Below are 18990 nucleotides of genomic sequence, written 5' to 3' on the forward strand. Positions count from 1 at the left end.
ATAACACAATTGTTCTTAACACGGGCTCCGGTGTTTTCTACTCTCCCATAATATATGTGTTCTTGAACAACCTTGCTTTCTGCAAAATCACGCAAAAGAATGAAGGAAAGTAGGGTTGGGGCAAACAACTCAAAAACTAATAAAAAACAATAACATTCGTGGTAAAAATGTAAAGGACATGTCAAAGCTATTATTAATATTGTTATGTACTTCGGCAAATACAGGAATTTTCCCTTTATAAAAAAGAAGATGGAAGGGGTTGCAAAAAAGAGTTATAGCTGCTGAATTATGAGGACAAGGGGAGAGAGAGGAGGAATTTGATATTTGATTGTGATACCTGATTTAAATCAATTACATTAGAGCCTACCCTTCCTGAGCTCAAGGACTCTCCTCCTCTCACGGAATTGAAAAAGCTTCTGCCAGCAGAAAAGAAGGTGGCTGGACCACTATTGAGAAGGCAGCAGATGGTGTCTGCCATATACAACTTAAAAATCTAGTAGATCTATGATCTTTCAGCATTAAAGTTATGACAGTTCCAGATGAATGTGTCCAATTTGCTTTTTCACAGACTCAGGAACCACTCAGTGTAAATAATAAATGATTGCTGATTGGTTCAGTACCTTTGGAACACTGCCCTTATGGCAATTTGCACGGCTTCTCGGTGAATAATGTAAACTTTTGCATGGGATTTAAAGTAGGAGGGGGAAATGGTCAGTCTATTGCACCATGTAACCTCGATTTTCATGTCATATTTCAATGTTTCATTAATTGGCTATCAAGTCACATTTCTTCTCCTTTCAAATTAATGATCTGAAATATAAGTTAAGCAAGATACTCTGGACTTTCTGGGAATCTGGGAACCCAGTTTTCCAGGAGTTGTGGAACCTTACAGCTGAGCTTCCTCTCAGCCCTTCAACATGAGGATGAAACTTTTATGCTTTGTGCCCTTTCTCTTCACCAACATATACTAAGGTTAATATACACAGGGAAATGAATAAAACACAATCAACTGCATGTTAACCAATATTAATTTTTAACTGTGGAAGAGAAATTTGGCAAACAGAAGCTCATAACCTTTCTTTCAAGGGGTATAGGAACACATCAAGGAATCTCATTTATTTTATGTTCAAAATTGTTGAAGAATTATTGCTCTGGTTTGGTCTCTTAGCAGCTCTAATTTTGCCAAGGACCAAAAAAGAGGAAGAAGAAGGAAGAAGGGAAAGTATGAAGAGGAAGACATCCCAGAGGAAGGAGAGCTAAAGGGGGGATATCCACCCATAAGCTTACCAGGTGGTTTGGATCCTCTGGAATGTACAGTGTTGAATATGAAATCAATGCCCCCAGTGGGACCCTGCATGGCACATATTCAGGGAAATGTGCCACAGAAGCTGCCCACCCTATGGCTCTGAGGAACACCTGTCATGCCTCAGCAGTGCCTTCCTGTCCCGCCAAGCCAGGCAGATAGGGGGTCAGGGAGGGGGAGGCAGCCCAGCAGGACACTGATCGAGGGCTGAGTCACCTGCGACTGTGGGATGACGACTCAGGTCTTCTTGGATGTGAGAAATAATAGAGGGAAATCCAGCAGACTTGGAAGAAGACCTGGCTTGGGGCTTTTATTTATTGATCTGATAAATGGGTTGGAGTGACGACTATGCATTAGCCCCTGGCCGCTTAGGCCAAAGGAGTGAATGAGACATAGTTCCTTCCTTCCAGTTGTCCATGGAGGCAGACCCAGAAAAAGGCAATATATGCCTTTTCAAGGCATGTATTTCATGATGAAGTGCAAAGTACTAGGAATGTGCAGAAGCCCCAAGGGAATGATGCGAAAGCGGAGACCTCCAGCGTGAACAGCAATTAGCCAGGTGAGCAGGGCAGAGAAGGGCGATCCAGAAGCGGGAGCCTCATGTAACATGAAGGCAAGGAAAAGCATGAGATCTGGAGAACTGCCACCAGGCCAACTTGAGATAAATTCTAGTTCTGCTGAACTTCCCTGGGCCTGTTTCCTTATCTGGCGGGGGGGGGGGGGGGGGGGTTACCACCTTAGAGCATGGCTCACAGACTAAATGTGATGTGTAATACTGCTGCTGACAGGTTCACCCGAGATCAAACTCTACTCAGGCCTCTCTGAACTTTCCAACAAGACCTACTTTCATGTTTCTGTCCACATTGTCCAATTTTAGCAAGAATCCTGATGATAAGTTTAACCAGAATTACCCATCCTCCAGATCTGATCACCCTTGACATCTAATCAGGTTCCTCATCCCCACCTTGCCCCAGATGACGGCTGGTCACCCTAGCCTGCTTCCAGCAAGAATTCTGTTAGGCTGGTCTAGTCAGAATCCCCCTCTTACCCAGCTCCTGGGCTAGACAGTCCCACTTGCCCACACAGTGTTGAGCCCAGTCTCTCTCCCCCACTGCAAATTTCCACCACAGTGGTCACTAGACCTGTCTTGATAGTCCCTCCCTTGAATAAAGTCATCCTTACCAGGCTTTAACAAGTATCACCGATTTTTTCTTTAACACTACTAGTGCTCAGCACATAATAAATGTTCTTTCCCTTTTTAATCCTTCTCTGCTCCTCATCCTCACACCCCAAACACAGGACTCAGAACAATAAATCAATCACTGCAGTCAAGGCAGATCAGATCATCAAAGCAGGGGGTTAAGTGAAGGCCCAAATGATAGGAACTTACTGGCCCTGTTCTGGAAAGTGGGTGCAGTGAGGTAGCCAGAGGCAAGTTTGTGGGAGATTAACATGGTGACTGGGGATAGGTAAGGGAGAGGAGGATAAAAGGGAGGAGACTTTTCCAAAGGCTGGCTATGTTTATGAAGTATTAGTCTGACTTCTACCCTAGAATATGGAAGCCAATGAGCCAAGCCAAGTGTTACCTCTTTCTCCTTGAAGGGGTATGCAGAGGGAAAGAGCTTTGGGCTTGGGATGAGAAGATAAAGGTTTTGTCACCACCACTGGCATTTACCAGGGTGGTTTTAGACATATCTTTCAACTTCTTTGAGGCTCCATTTCTTTCATCTGTAAAATGCCTTCCTCTCAGGATTGCAAGAGGGACCAATGAGTGACAGAAATGAGAGTTTGTGAAATGTCAAATGCCATCAACAAACATAATACAACTGGATGAGTGAGAAGAAAACTTTGAAGATGGATAAGGAATGAAATGGCAAAATAAAACAATGTCAAAATTGGTGGCTAAGGGGCGCCTGGGAGGCTCAGTGGGTTAAAGCCTCTACCTTCGGCTCAGGTCATGATCCCAGGGTCCTGGGATCAAGCCCTGCAACAGGCTCTCTGCACGGCAGGGAGTCTGCTTCCTCCTCTCTCTCTGCCTGCCTCTCTGCCTACTTGTGATCTCTGTCTGTCAAATAAATAAATAGAATATTTTTTTTAAAAAATTGGTGGCTGAGTATGGATTTTCATTTTTTCCAACATTTCTATAAACAGCCAGCAAAGGGAGGACCAAGTTCTAAGCATGGTTTCCAGCCCTGACTATCATGAAAGGCTAACTCAGATTTTCACAGAGGAGCCTCCTTCTTCCAGGAGCAGACTGCTGTCTTTCTGTCATCCCCATGCAGATACAAAGAAGAAATGAAAGTTCTCCAAATACTTCTTAAGGCACAACACTTCTTGAGATGCATGGATCACGGATTTTTTTTTTTAAAGATTTTATTTATTTTTTTGACAGACAGAGATCACAAGTAGGCAGAGAGGCAGGCAGAGAGAGAGGGGGAAGCAGAGAGCCCACTGTAGGGCTCGATCCCAGGACCCTGGGATCATGACCTGAGTCACCCAGGCACCCCAGGATAAGAGATTTTAAAGTGCCCTTCTACTGATCAATTGGAATTAGCCTAGTCATTACTAGATCTTACTCTTCTATAGTCACACAGAAAAATCATCCCAAAGTACATTTACTCTTAGCAGAAGAGTCTTGGTTAGCTCCAACCTTGGAAAATTTGTAAGAAATAGTTTGTAGATGTCCTTTTTGCCTCTTTCTGCATATAAAACATCTTGTGTGCCTTAACAGATTTGTTTCAAAGCAACACGCTTGCCTAACCAACAAGGGAAGGAAGAAAAGAGGATTGTAGCTTCCACCCTTTGCGTCTGTGGAATCCACTGCATGTGCACAATGCATATGGGACAAGGAGAGTAAAATTCCAGTTGAGATACTCTAATCTGCTTCTGTCCTGTTTTAATACACACACGTAGAGAAATAGCTATACAAATTTTAAAAACTGTTTCTATACATGCTTTTATGAGCTGTTAAAAATGTAAGTTGTACCGGGATCCTTTATTGACTACTAAATAGTAATATACTCTTTCAATTCTCTTTGGACTTCTAACCTTTACCTCCTAATTATGCACAGGCAAAACAACAAAAAATAATTAAAACCATTAATACCTTTCGAAGAAGAAGAGAATTTAGTTCAGTTATGTGCCTCAAAGCCAGCTTCCCCAAACCCTATCAAAGCCTGGTTGAATGACGTGTTTGAGGTCATCAATTACCAAGGTCAGCAGACAGCATTCTTCATATGAATTTTATGTCACCCCAGTCTTTCCGGAAAGACACTGATGGATCAAAGAACTAGTTCTCCTACAGTGAGAGCGTCCTCAGAATGTAGATTATATGAAGCAAGTTCTCCCCTTAGACTAAATTTGCAGTCTCCCATCTTCAGACCTTCTTAGAGATTTACTGTGAAATTAGCACAAAATGCTTTAGACTATTCAAGAACAGGACAATAATAACAATATATTGTTTTCAGCTTTGGTCCTATCCCCAAGCAAGGAATGCTCAAAAAACCTTGGAAATACAGTACTTTCACGGTTCCGTCTTTTCTGAAAAATGTTGATTTCAAGACCAATATGGAAAAGCTGAACCTTTTGCAATAAAAGGAAATACTCAGTACTTTGTCCTATGTTGCTTGGCAACTAAGGGCTATAAATGGATTTTATGATTATAAAGGCTCTGGAATTAATGTGAACATGTAAAAGTTGTAATAACTCCCTGGAGACAGGAGTGTTTCTTTGAAAAAGAAGTGTGTGTGTGTGTGTGTGTGTGTGTGTGTGTGTGTGTGTGTGTGTAGCTTGTACTCATTCTTGTTTCAAAAGCAAGAAAGCAAGCAACTTGGTTCCTTCACACTTGCAAATGTTATCATAAAATCAATAGCTATCATTTATTTCCTCATTCATCTCCATAACCTAAGAAGCAGATGTTATTATCCCCATTTTACAGATGGAGAAAACTGAAATTTTAGGATGTTAAGTCATTAGCCCAAGGTCACACAACTAAGCAGCAGGGAATCAGGATTCAAACACAGGTCTGCCATGGTTCACCAAAGCCTATGCCACCACCCACAGCCATAAATTCACAGGAAGCGTATTTCTCAGCTCCTAATATTTGAGGCTATTGATCGGTTTCACCCTGGTGGAGTGACACTCTTTCCAGCTGTCAAGTCATCTCACGTTCTCCTTAGAACACATTATCTCACATTACTGTGCATGACAATTGCTTCTTATGTTGCTACCATCAGTGAATCAGATATCGAATATCCTCTCACTGGACTTTTTGTCCTGATTCTGGTTACCAAAAAAGCCAAGTTGGAGAGCCAATATTTCCTACTACACTTCTGAGGAACCCTGCTGCCCCAACCCCCTCTACAGATGTTGGATTTGCTCTGAGCAGTGCCTCAGGCCAGGGCTGGTGTTCTTCTAGCTTTGCATTCTTACTGGGTAGCCTTATCTTTGGAGTATCTGTAACCGCCTGCTCTATGAACATAAACTACTACTTTTTATCACTAACACCTCATCTCAGCATTGGAGCTGGGTTTTGCAAAAAAAGAAAAAGAAAAAGCCGGATGACACTAATGTACCAATCACTCAGGCTCCAGAATAATTTCATCTATGGAATGGAATTACACGCAAACTGGCAAACTGTCACACACTCACGCACATACTGACACGTGCGCGTGTCCCAGTTATTTGAACAGGAGCTGGAAGTTTGGCAGCTAAGTCTATAGATGGTCCTCTGCAACCTGTTCGGAAAACACCAGGCGGAGTGACGAGGAACACAAGCCTCTGGAGTAAAACAGGCTTCTGCCTAGCTCCAAGCTCTCAGACATAATAGCTGTGTTCCTTTGGGCCAGATACAAACTCTGAATCTCTCTTTCCTCGTCTATAAAGTGATAACATTATCTCATTGTTCATTTTGTTGTGCAAATTAAGAATTAATACGGCTTAAGATTTGGTACAGCATGTCACATCAAGTCAAGTGTTCATTACAGGGTAGTAGTTTTCTGACTGATCACAGGCTGCTTCAGGGAGCTCCTTTAAAAGAATGAACAATTTCTTAATTATAGGTTACTGATTATACTACTGCACTGGGCAGTAACAGTGGGTCAGGCACCATGCAAAGCCCTTCGCCTAGATCATCTTACTTCATTCTCATTCCTCTCCTATGAAATAGTATCTACTTCACTTGATAGCTGAGGACATGGGTTCAGAGAGACCCAGTCATTTGCCAAGGCTGCACCCTAAGTCCATGGTAGAGCTGAGATTTCCACCCAGGGCAATCTGGAAGCAAAGCCTGTGCTCTAACCACCATGTCACTCATCACCACACATGCAGATTGGAGTTAGGAGCTCAGGGTTAATGTGTGTGATTTGTAAAGGTGCCTAATTTCCAAAGGTCATGTGGGTGGCCTATAAAACATGGGCAAGACTTGTAATCAGACAATCCCCAAGATTATTCCTACAACCCCCATTACCTTGACTGTGTTTCCTGACGCTTGGACTTTTTTTTTAAGCTTGGACCCCAACATGGGGCTTGAACTCATGACCCTGAGATTAAGACCTGAGTTGAGATCAAGAGTCAGACACTTAACTGAGCCACCCAGGCGGCCCTGGACCTTTATTCTTCCTCAGGATTGCAGCGTCCACTCCTCTGTTAGACTCCAAAAGTCTCCTGATGACTTCTAAGTATTGATTTTGATTCATAGCTAGTGGCCCAGTTTGAGTTAGAGCCTGAACCTGTCATAAAGGGACTTGGGTTTTGAATCTCTCCATCCCCTGTTAGCATCTCTGCCATGTTTTCTACTGAACACCACATCACCTTCATTCCCTTCCCGCTAATAGCTCCTTTTAAGGAGAACAGAGGAAACCACCCTAGGTCACAGATCCAAGAGTAATCCACATAACAAACATCTGTGAGGAGCTGTGACTTTCTCTCCAGAGTTAGTCTGGATATTTTAATACCCAGAGAAAATGAGATATCCAGAGAAAAGTGAGAAAATGAACACAAACTGAACAGCTACATATAAGGCAAAAAAGGGCCCCTATTTCTCCACCAGAAATTCTAGTCAAGAATTTCACTCACTTAACACACATTCAACAAACATCTTTTCAGTAACTGCAACATGCAAGACAGAGAGCCTGCAAAGATGAACGAGACAAAGGCAAATCCTTACAGGGAGATGCTTACACTGTCCTCTGTGGGAGACAGACATGCAAAACACAGAAACTGAACTTTAATGTGAAGGGTGCGCACCCAAGGGTGTAGACAAAGTGCGGGAGAAGCATGGAGAATTTTCCTTCTAAGTTAGCCTAGGAAAGTCTGCTGGAGAAAGAAGTAGGAAAGTGCATTCTGGGGAGAGGGCACAGTCAAAGATCCAGTGTTATGAAAGGGCAGGAAGCATTCAAGAAACCATGAGAAGTTGTGAGGCTGGGGTATAGGTAATAGTAAGAACAATATTGAAGATAATAATAGTAATAGCAAACATATAGTAATCCAGGGACTATTCTGAGCCTCATGTAGACAGCATCATGTCACCTTCCCAAGCCCTATTAGACAGTTACAAGGAGTATTCTGGTTTTATAGATACATAAATGAGACACTGAGATATGAAGTAAGAGGAAGATCACACAGGGGCAGAGTCAAGATTGGAACTCTGGCCTTGGAGCATGCCCTTAACTGCTTCTATCAAACCACCTGGAATAGATATGAGTGTGGAGGAGTCCCCTGCGATAGGACACCTGGAATGTTATCTTGGGACAATGACGCTAGGCCCAGGCAAAGGAGATTCAACAGAAATGTTTGAGCAACGGCACCCACATGAGTCAACAGCAAAGTGGAAGATGGTCAACAGAAGGATAGAAGTTAAGAGACTCTTGCAAGAGATGGAATCTCTGAACAAAGCGGGGGTTGCAGCTGAAAGACATTTCTGAGGCGGAAGCGACAATGTGATAAATGATTAGCTATAGAGTGTAGAAGGAGTCATCAAGAGGGACACCCCAATTTCCAGTTTGGGGGGTTTGTTGAAGAGCGAAGGCAACATGGGAGGCAGTGAAGATTGAAATCAGAGAGAAGGTTAATGAGTTCCACTTTGAATGTGTGGATTTGGGAAAACTGAGGGACACCCAGGCCCAAACACATGTACTTTAAAAGGCTATAAATCCAGGTCCAGAATTTGGCAATAGAATTTGGGATATGCTGATCCACGGGAATGCCCACTCAGGGTAAGTTTTGATGTTCCAATAAGAGAGTTCCTGAAACAGGACTCGTGGGCAGACCAGGAGGGGGCAAACTACTGAAAGCACCTGAGAGGACACAGGCTGGAGGAGAATCAGAAGAGAAGGTGTCAGGGCATCAAATAGGAGAGAGTTTCCACGAGTGAACAATGGGTGATGGTGATGAATCCCAGAGTCACAGCCAGGAGGATGAGGTCGAACGTTTTTAATGCCGTCCGGCAATTAGAAGAAATTCCAAACGAGCAAGTCAGAGCAGAAGCCCGATTAAATTGGGTTGAAAAGCAAATAGGACGTGAAGAATAGAGCAGGTATTTTTCAGATGCATTCTCAGGGTATTTTGGTGATGAAAGAGAAGTGAACATCTGGAAGGAGGGATAGAGTTGAGAGAAGAGATTTCAATCTCCCTGCTAACCCACCGATACCTGAATTTGGCTATTATTCACACAGCCCCAGGATGTTTTATTATCCTTTCCACTCCCTAGTATTGACTTGATTAAATCAATTTTAAGGTATTCTGTAATGTAAAGTACACCCAGAATCTTTTTAGAAGCAGGCTAGGCTCAAATAATCAGCAAATGCTGATCCAGTGCCGAGAGCTTCCGCCTAGCAGACTGGGCCCCCAGAAGCCTCTCTTCAGGTGCTTCAGGAACACACCTGGGGACTGAAGGAAGTCCAATGCAGAGGAAATAATCACCTTTTTCTGGAGATTTTTTTATACCCACTAGTAAAACTGAGAGCAGACTTTGAAGAATTCATTCCCTTTTTGGTTACAGTATCCCTTTGGTATGAGCATTTTCTGATAAGGTGACAGCTCCGAATACAGAGATGAAACCGTTAACTTTTTTTCATCACTGCTTTTAATCATGCCATCAGATCTCCCTTTCTCATCTCTTAACAACATTTTAAGTAGAGCCTGTAAGTTTCTAGACTCTATCAAACCATGCCCCAGTCTAGGATCTTCTCCCTAGTTTGAAGGGCGTCCTCTCCATCATGGGGGCTCCAGGCTTGGGGTCCTCAGGAGGGGCAGGTGAGGGAAGCCACCAACAGCCCGAGACCAGAGCAGGGGTTCCTCAGCTCTTCTGATTCACAGACCTCACTGGGCACCTGATGAAAAGTATGGAGACTTCCACTAACATATTAGCCTACACAAATACCTGTTTCCACTCAGTATCGCAGGCCTCGAGTCCCCCTGAATCTTAACCCAGGTGTAGAACTCTGGGCATAGAGTATCTTTTTTAAGTCAAAAAATGAAAATTAGTATCAAACAGCAGTGATAGGGACAGTCTACAGATTGATTAAAAGAAAAAAAGAACTTCCTAGCAGATAAGTTGCCTTAAAGAACTAATTTTTAAAAAAATTCTATATGCCAGTAACTCTATTTTGAGGAGATTCATACAAAGTAAATAACTAAGGGTTTGGGGGAAAACTTGATCACATTATATGTAGAACAGGGAAAGATCTAGAGCAAGCCCAAATGTTCAGCCATAAGAATTGGTTAAATTATAGAACATCTCCAATAAATGTTCTCCCACATGTTCCTGGGGGCTGAAAGGGGAAGGTGTTCTCCTTACTCTTCTGCTGTTTTCAGATTAGCTTTCCTCCTCCCTTCTTCCAGTGAAGCACATACCAGATGACCAGGCCCCTCCTGGTAGCGCCGTCTAGGAACCTCTTGCTCATTCACTATTGCTGTCTCACTGGACATCCAGCATGTGCTTCCCTCTCTTCCTCTCTGCAACACCACTTTTGCTATCACTCCTCAGGGCTTCCACATCCACCCGATACTCTCACAGCCTCTCGGGTTCTTAAACCCCTCACCTCCCACCTTTTCTCCACCGCACCTCAGACACCTTCCGTCATAGCGCCCTGCGAAACCCTAGCATCAAACCAGTAACTGCACCACCCTGTGAAGTCTCAGTTGCAAGTGCTGTCTTCTCTGACCAGCTCATCCTTTCCACTCATTGACACTGATGCCTCTACTCTTATCATTTCACCCACTGGGATCCCCCATTCATAAACCTTACTGCCACCTTTCCACACCTCTTCACCCCTTGCGACTCGCCCTTCCCTTCTTACCCAGCTGAGGTGTCAGGGCCCCTCACTCCAATTACTCCCTTGCAAAGCCTAGTCACTTGCTGCCCTTCTCTCAGCTGGGACTCACCTGGGAAAACCTCAACTTTGTAAAAACCAATTCTTCCCCTACCCTAAGCCTGCACTTAAGTGGCTGAATAGAAAATCATTCAAACATAATGACTGGCCTCACTTAACAGAGCACAAGTCTCACACGGACACAGCCCTGACCAGCAATCCTACCCCTGGTGGACGAGTTGCTGGAATGCCACCTCCTCAGAAGCATTCCTGGTTACCTGAGCTTATGTCACCTACTCTCCCTGCCATCTTCAGTCTCTCTCTGCATGACTATCTGGTTTTATTCTCTTCATAATTAATGACTCTCTGAAGTTATTCTATTCCCTTGCTTGTCTTCTCTCTTCAGCCAGAAGAGGAGCTGCTTCAGAACAAGGACTCTGTTCACCACTGAATCCTTCTGCGTGAGGGCAACCCCTGGCTCACTTTGACTGGCTGATTCAATTAAAAAAAGGGACATGTGAGGAACTCGCATCCACGTTCTACCGGGATGATCTTCAAGCAAGTTAACCTCCTCCAGCCTCCTGATTCTCATGGGAGGATAAAAATCCCTTACAGGACTGTGCTGATGTCACACAGAGAAAGTGCTAGCAAGGTAACAACGAGAATAACAATAGCTAATACTAATTAAGCTCTCTGTGCCAGGCGTAGAGATACTACAACCAAAATTTGGGATAATGCTGTTATCCACATTTTCTAAATAAGGAAACTAAGACCTGCAGTGGTTTCCTTCTCCATCATCCGAGAGGCAATAAATGGCAGAACCAGGATTCACATCGAAGACAGCTGACTCAGAATCCATGTTCCTAATTAAACTCTATACCCAGCACTTAATAAATGTTCAATAAAATCAGTCCTACAATGATAACCATAGGTTGTTGCCAAGACACAACATCTAAAATTCCACCATTGAAGAGCAACCAAACCTATGCTTAGAGATGCAACCTTTTTTGACTCATTTGGTCAAAACATCTTCGTGTCTGCTGAAAGCACACAGGTACAAGGCTCTATAGAGATGTGTGATGACATCTGATCATTTGCTGTTTGTACCTTCTATGCACACTCCGGTTTTATCGGCACAGAAAGAAGAGGGCAAAAGGGTGCTGGGAAGCTGAGAAAGTGGCAGTCCCAAAGTGAAAGAAAAACAAAGAATTGAGAGACTGGCCTGAGGCCAAAGACACCCTTCCCCCACAAAACAGCCTTGCCCAGGGCCAGCCTTGGGCACTGTAGCTTTGGCCTCCCGCACTGCTGATAGGTGTTCGGAGCTTCTGATGCCTCTCACAGGAAGTCAGACTCATCCACCAGTTGGAGCTGGTTTCACTTTTGGAGAAATAACATGCAAGGACCACTTAATACATTTACCATTCATCTGAGGTTTTCCATCACCTGGCAACACTTTTTCGGCTCTGCTTCTGTTTATTCTGTTCACTGGAGCTTTCCGCTTCTTCCTGGGCAAGTTTTACTTCTTCCTATACTTGAACTTGCTGGGTTCTCCAAACCTAAGTTCAATCACTCTTTGTTGACTAGAAGAGTCTTTTGCATCATTCTTTCACTCGTTTATTCGATCAATATTACTGACTGTCTACTATATGCACATAGGCACTTTTCTAAGCGACATCTCTTCTCCTCCTCAACAATTCTGCTTACCTTCCTTGGAAGCCTTTCTAGATCCATCCCATGGGGGCTGGGCACTTGAATCACCGCTCCAGAGTTCTGTATTTTCCCCATGTGCCTGAACACGTGGCCCTCCAGGGTATCCCTGTACAGTTCATGGGCAGCAGATGTTTTGGCCTATCCTGCATCCCTACAACTCTTGTTTAATAAGAGATACTTAACATTTTAAATCTTAAGCAGAGAGAGGGGGGCAGAAACTATTTGGAAGTTTGTTGACAGCTGCTTCCTGAATGGACTGTTCTTCCTCTTAGATCTCAGGAGCTGTCAGGTGGTTCCTGCCTGACCACAGCTTCAGGTTATAGAAGCCACCTGCTCCCCAAACTTCAAAGAATGTGCTGGAGTTTCAGTGGACCAGTGTCTTCCTTGTGTTTCTCCTTGTTATCTGCTCTTACTACGTGGTTTTTTCCCACTCCATGCAGTCAGGGTAGGAACCTCCTCTTTTGTTTTCAAGAAAAGCCAGCAAGTGTTTAAGAATGTACTTCAGGACATGACCAAAAAGAGCTAAATAAGTTTTCAATTCAGAAAACTTCCTCTTTAAAGATTAAATATAATGAACAATTAAATATTCTTCTCAAATCGGTTTTTTAAATTTTTTAAAAAGACTTTATTTATTAATTGTCAGAGGGAGAGAGCACGTAAAAGCAGGGGGAGCTGCAGGTAGAGGAAGAAGCAGGTTCCCCACTGAGCAAGGAGCCCCATGCAGATCCCTATCCCAGGACTCTGGGATCATGACTTGAGGCAAAGGCAGGCGTTTAACCAAATGAGCCACCCAGGCGTCCCTCAAATCAGTTTTATTTTTTTTTTAAGATTTTATTTATTTATTTGACAGACAGAGATCACAAGTAGGCAGAGAGGCAGGTTGGGGGCAGGAGGTGGGGGAAGCAGGCCCCCTGACAAGCAGGGAGCCGGGTGAGGAACTGGATTCCAGGATACCGGGATCATGACCTGAGCCGAAGGCAGAGGCTTTAACCCACTGAGCCACCCAGGTGCCCCTCAAATCAGTTTTTATAAAATCTTCTAAAAAGCCTGGGAATAAAAGATGAGTTCTGGGGTGCCTGGGTGGCTCAGTGGATTAAGCCACTGCCTTTGGCTCAGGTCATGATCTCAGGGTCCTGGGATCGAGGCCCGCATCTGCCTCAGCATCCCTGCTGAGCGGAGAGCCTGCTTCCCCCTCTCTCTCTGCCTGACTCTCTGCCTACTTTTGATCTCTCTCTCTGTCAAGTAAATAAATAAAATCTTTAAAAAAAAAAAAAAAAGATGAGTTCCTCTGATATCAAGGTAGTCCAAAGAAATACCCGTAAGGAAACAAATTAAGAATGAGAAATCACAGCTTTCAAAAAAGGAAAAAAAAAGAAAAAGAAGTAAACTGAAGAATGAGATTTACTGCATTTCATTTGCTTATTCCTTTTTACCCAGAGAGTTGTTGTAAGAATTAAATGAAATAATGAACATAAAGTGAATAGCATGGTGCTGGGCACATGGTAAATGTGTAATAAATGTTGTTATTAATCTGGTTCAAACTTAAGGTGAAATCGATAAAGTCCAAGTTAACCAACTTAAAACTTTTCAAGTATTAAAGGATATCTAATTTTAAAGATAAAATCATGACTGGGGCACCTGGGTGGCGCAGTCCTTAAGTGTCTGCCTTAGGCTCAGGTCATGATCCCAGGGTCCTAGGATCCAGCCCCGCATCGGGCTCCCTGCTTGGTGGGAAGCCTGCTTCTCTCCCAACTCCTCCTACTTGTGTTCCCTCTCTCACTGTCTTTCTCTCTCTATAAATAAATAAATAAAATATTTTTTAAAAAAGATAAAATCATGACTTCCATACAAATATAAGATGAATGCACATCAAAGAATTTACCTAATTTTTTAAAAAAGATTTATTGATTTATTTGAGAGAGAGCACAAGCAGGGGGAGGAGTCGAGGGAGAGGAGGAGAGAGAGGGAGAGAAGCAGATTCCCTGCTGTTCGTGGAGCCTCACCTGGGGCTTGATCCCAGGACCACAAAGTCACAACCTGATCTGAAATCAAGAGTCCGACCCTCAACTGACTGAGCCACTCAAGGAGAATTCAAACAGCAGATCTAGATCTAGATCTACAACACCTGTATCTATCCATCTAGGCCATGGAATGGTTTTACAAGTAAAGGCAAAACTGGCTTTTACCCACTTAAACCAAGTTCATTTGCATTATCTATAGACAAAATCATTTACATGGATCTCAGTTACCTACAACATCTAGAGTTTTAAAATAGCTCTTACACAATGAAAGGTATAAATCCCACAGAATTTGATACCCCCAGAAGGATGTGATCTAGGCATGGTTTACTAGGGAGGAGGTCTATAATCTTTTTCATCTGTATCAAAGTCTTCTGTAATTTTTTCTTTATACATGGATCTTAAACAGAAGAGTTTTGCTGAATTAAACTCATTCTCCTCTATTTAACATATCCTGATTACAACATAATACATTTCAACTATTAAGTGCTTAAATAATAAAGAGGAAAATGAAAATCCCCATGTTCTTATCACTAGGAGATAACAACTATTAAGACTTGAAGCGTACTCACCCAGTCGGTTCCGTGTCTGTGTGTGAGCATTTATGTATGGATATTAACTGTTTTCTTCTTCTTCTTTTTTTTTTTTGAGATTTTATTTATTTATTTATTTATTTGACAGAGAGCACAAGTAGGCAGAGCAGCAGGCAGAAGGAGAGGGAGAAACAGGCTCTCTGCTGAGCAGGGAGCCAGACTCGGGACTTGATCCCAGGATGCTGGGATCATGATCTGAGCAGAAGGCAGATGCTTAACTGACTGAGCCACCCAGGCATCCCTATATTAACTGTTTACAAATCAGTTTTAATAAACTTTGTTCCGGGAAGTTACATATACATGTATATATGTATGCACATATATTCAATTATATATACCAATTTATAATCCCCCTTTCCCCTTTATATAATGAACAATTTTTAATCATTTTTATAGTTATAAATATCCCATTACATGGAAAAATCATAATTCATTTAATTAATCCAACACTATTAGGAACTTAGCTTGTAACCAAGTTTTAGTTATTATAAATAAAATAAGGTGCTTCTCTTCTGATAACCTTTCTCTTGCAGTGGTACCAGCTTTCTTGAAAAAGCCAAACATGTCACATGGTATCAGTTCCCAGAGGACGTTGGGATCCCTAGAATACCCGATCTTTCTCTGCTTTAGTTCACTGACCTACCTATTGCGTCAGTGGCAGACTGGGAATTAGAATTAGAATTGCTAGCCACCTGAAATTGCCCTTTGTTCTTGTCATTTTCCTGACACACATCATAAAGATTTTGGCATAAAGTTTAAAACAAAAACTAAGATCATCATGAGCTTTGACACGTAAGACCATTTAATTGAAATGATATTGTCAATCCAGATACTTTTTCATCCTATTATTTTTTAAAGATTTTACTTATTTATTTGAGAGAGAGAGCAAGCGAGAGAGAGAGAACACAAGCAGGGAGAAGCAGAGGGAGAGGGAGAAGCAGACTCCCCACTGAGCAGAGAGCTTGACATGCATGGGGCTCCTTTCCCAGCACTGCAGGATCATGACAGGAGCCGAAGGCAGACACTTAACCAACTGAGCTAACTGGGTGCCCCAATCCAGATACTAAAAAAAATTTTTATTTTCTGAAGTAACCTCTATGCTCAAACTCATGACCCCAAAATCAAGAGTAGCATGCTCTACCAACTGAGCCAGCAGGCACCCCAATCCAACACGTTCATGAGGAAAATGCATTTAAGGCTTAGTTTCTTAGACTGAAGGATCTGAGGAAACAGCAAAATAGCTTTCAGCTAGGTAACATATTGCCACAACTTTTCTTGATTTTTCAGACCTTGTTTTTTTTGTTTTTTGTTTTTTGTTTTTTTTTTAAATACAAGATCGCATTTAATTAGAACTGACAGGGGCACCCAGCTGGCTCAGTCAGTTAAATAGCCAACTCCTGATTTCGGCTCAGCTCATGATCTCAGGAGTGTGAGATGGAGCCCTGTGTCAGGCTCCATGCTCAGCAGGGAGCTGCTTAAGACTCTCTCTCTTTCCCTCTCCCTCAGCCCCTTTCCTCCCTCTCCCTCTCAAGAAAAAATTAAAAAAAGAACTGATACATCAACAGGAGCATGAGCAACTGGCTTTCCTCATGAGAATACCCTATCTACTTTCTCTGTCCTCATTCTAAGGAATATTTCAGAAAGGAATCACTAAGATCTAAGGGAAAGACTACAAAGCCCTACAAACTACCATTGAAAAGAGGCGGTCGTTGGACTAGGCACATGGTGGGTACTCAGTATTTGCTCAAGAGTGGAGGTATTAAGAAATTGACAACTAGCTGTATGGTTTTCAGGCAGAAGGGAATCACTTAAGTTAGTGCCTCTATTTTTTTATTTCTAAAAATGAGAAATGACTGCTCCCTCATGAAAAGAAAGGCTTCAAATGGAGCAACAGAGTTTGGTTTAAGCTAAGAAAAACACTATTAAAATAATAATCGGATATTTTAGCAAGCTACAGAGAAGACTCATGAAACTATCCTTAGAGACATCTGAAAATAAGACAAAGACAGTCTAGGAATCCTATAGGTGTAACAGAAACCAGAAGGTAGACCAGATTAACTTTCTAGGTCTAGAAGGAATCAAGTAGACTTCATGATTTTATAAAATGAATTGGTGGTTTCCCTAAAATAAAGCATTAGTAGCTAGAGCTTGGAGATTGCTACACACTGCTAGAATGAAAGTTGCATAGAATATAAAATAGGGCTGTTAGTGTGCCTACTGTGTGCAAAGCCTGGCCCACAGGGACACACTGATCTGGCCACTGTCAGAGACCAAATATCCCGTGGGATGGGTCCCAACTGAGATAATGTGATAATTCTCTTGGTCTTACATTTCATCTTGTTACTTCTGGCAAAATCCAAGCCACAGAAACCACCATATTGTATTGATTCCTTCTGATGGTGACCTAGAATCTCACCACTTCTTTGGTATGATCACTCTGTATTTGGTACTTTTTGGTGTTGGGTCAATTCCATTCAACCTTTTAATGTCTAGAATTTGTCAGGCACTCTACAAATCGTAAGAAAGGCCAAAAGCACTTCTCAATGTGCTGCACTGCCCTCCAGATTCTGTGAATAAACAGGTCTGCCCTCAATTCTCCTATTTCCTCCTGGAAAATACCTTTCAAATGTATAAAAGGTATGGCCACAGTTCCCTTCATGTGGAAGTCTGAGCATGGCTGATGAAACACCAAAGCCACACTGAAGTCTCCAATGGCAATGACATTTTCAACAGACCCTCCATGAGAACATCAACCCCACTAAATATGAGAAGCTTTACCGCCAGTTCAGATTTTTAGAAGGAAGAAAATCTGTGTAACCATGTCCTATAGTATGCCTCTCTCAAAGAAAAAGTACTCATTCCTTTTGTATGCCTGTCCCTTCAAAAACAAATCATTATTCAGTTGCACATTTTTAAAATGTTGTGAGGGGCGCCTGTGTGGCTCAGTCAGTTAAACCATTGCCTTGGGTTCAGGTCCTGATCCCTGGATTGGGATCCCAGTTCTGGGATTGAGCCCTGAATCAGGCTCTCTGCTCAGCAGGGAGTCTGCTTCTCTCTCTGCTCCCCCTACTTGTGCTCAGGCTCTCTCTTTTTCTCTCTCAAATAAATAAGCGAAATCTTAAGAAAAAAAAAAAGTGTTGTAAAAAACAAAAATGGGAAAGGGGAGGAGGTGTTCCTTTGCTGTTTTATATACTCAGAAAAACTGTCTTAATAAAATCTCACATCTTTCTTGTGCTACATTCAATAATTTTAGAGACAAGACAAACCTGCAATTTTTGAAACGTAGGTGATTAGAAGAAATACATTCTAGCACAGGACAGAGGCAAACACTAACAGCATAGATATGCTGACCCCGTGATTCTTTTAACAGCCAAGTTAGAAGATGGAAATTCTGTGTTCTTTTAAATCACTACCATTGATTTTTGCTAGAAACACAGCAAATAAACCTCCACTTCCAATTTTAGGCCAGTTAGTACAATAGCATTTCCTCCCAGGCCAAGTTTAAGTGAATTCCAAAAAGATGAAACAGTGATCGCGAGCAGAGCCATTTCTCAGAAGCAGGAAGTGCGTGTTGGAAACCGGCCTCTTACCTTCAAAGAACTGCTGCAGAGCCTCCTTTTCCCCTAACACATCCATGGTGCTGCGGTCCTACCGATACTTCCCCCCAGAACAAGGGTTCTCAGAGCTCAGGAAGTAAGGGCTGTCCTCTCGACTTGAAGCCTACGAATGCTCTTGAAAAATCTTCATTTTCTTTTTACTGGAGCGAAGCCTATCTTCTGCCAACAAACAAGTCCGGAAAGATGGTTAGGTTCTCAAAATGATTATAAAACCAGGATATGTGACCATACAGGAAAAAAAAAATCATGGTGAGGGAAGTGGTAACAAATCCATCTATCTTACTGTAGGGAACTGTTTCTACTCGGCCTTTCGTCTTTGTTTTAAGGACCTTTGTCCTTAGTGACACATGTAATTACATAAATGGGCAATAAATACACAGTCTTATCTCTTATTTGTCCTCTTACACCAATATATTTATCTCTCTGTCCCTATCAACC

At 42.5% G+C, this 18990-nt stretch overlaps 1 protein-coding gene across 1 annotated transcript in view; it reads right to left on the reverse strand.

Moving 5' to 3' along the window:
• MYRFL (myelin regulatory factor like) overlaps positions 1-18990 on the reverse strand; it is a 120383-nt gene extending 101393 nt beyond the window's left edge. Inside the window, exon 1 of the mRNA XM_080812201.1 lies at positions 18526-18990. Within this exon, the coding sequence (XP_080668327.1) occupies positions 18526-18571 (46 nt within the window). The 5' untranslated portion in view covers positions 18572-18990. The remainder of the gene's footprint in view (positions 1-18525) is intronic.

Source organism: Martes martes (genome assembly GCF_963455335.1).
Source record: "Martes martes genome assembly, chromosome: 8".
NCBI classification, from domain to species: domain Eukaryota; kingdom Metazoa; phylum Chordata; class Mammalia; order Carnivora; family Mustelidae; genus Martes; species Martes martes.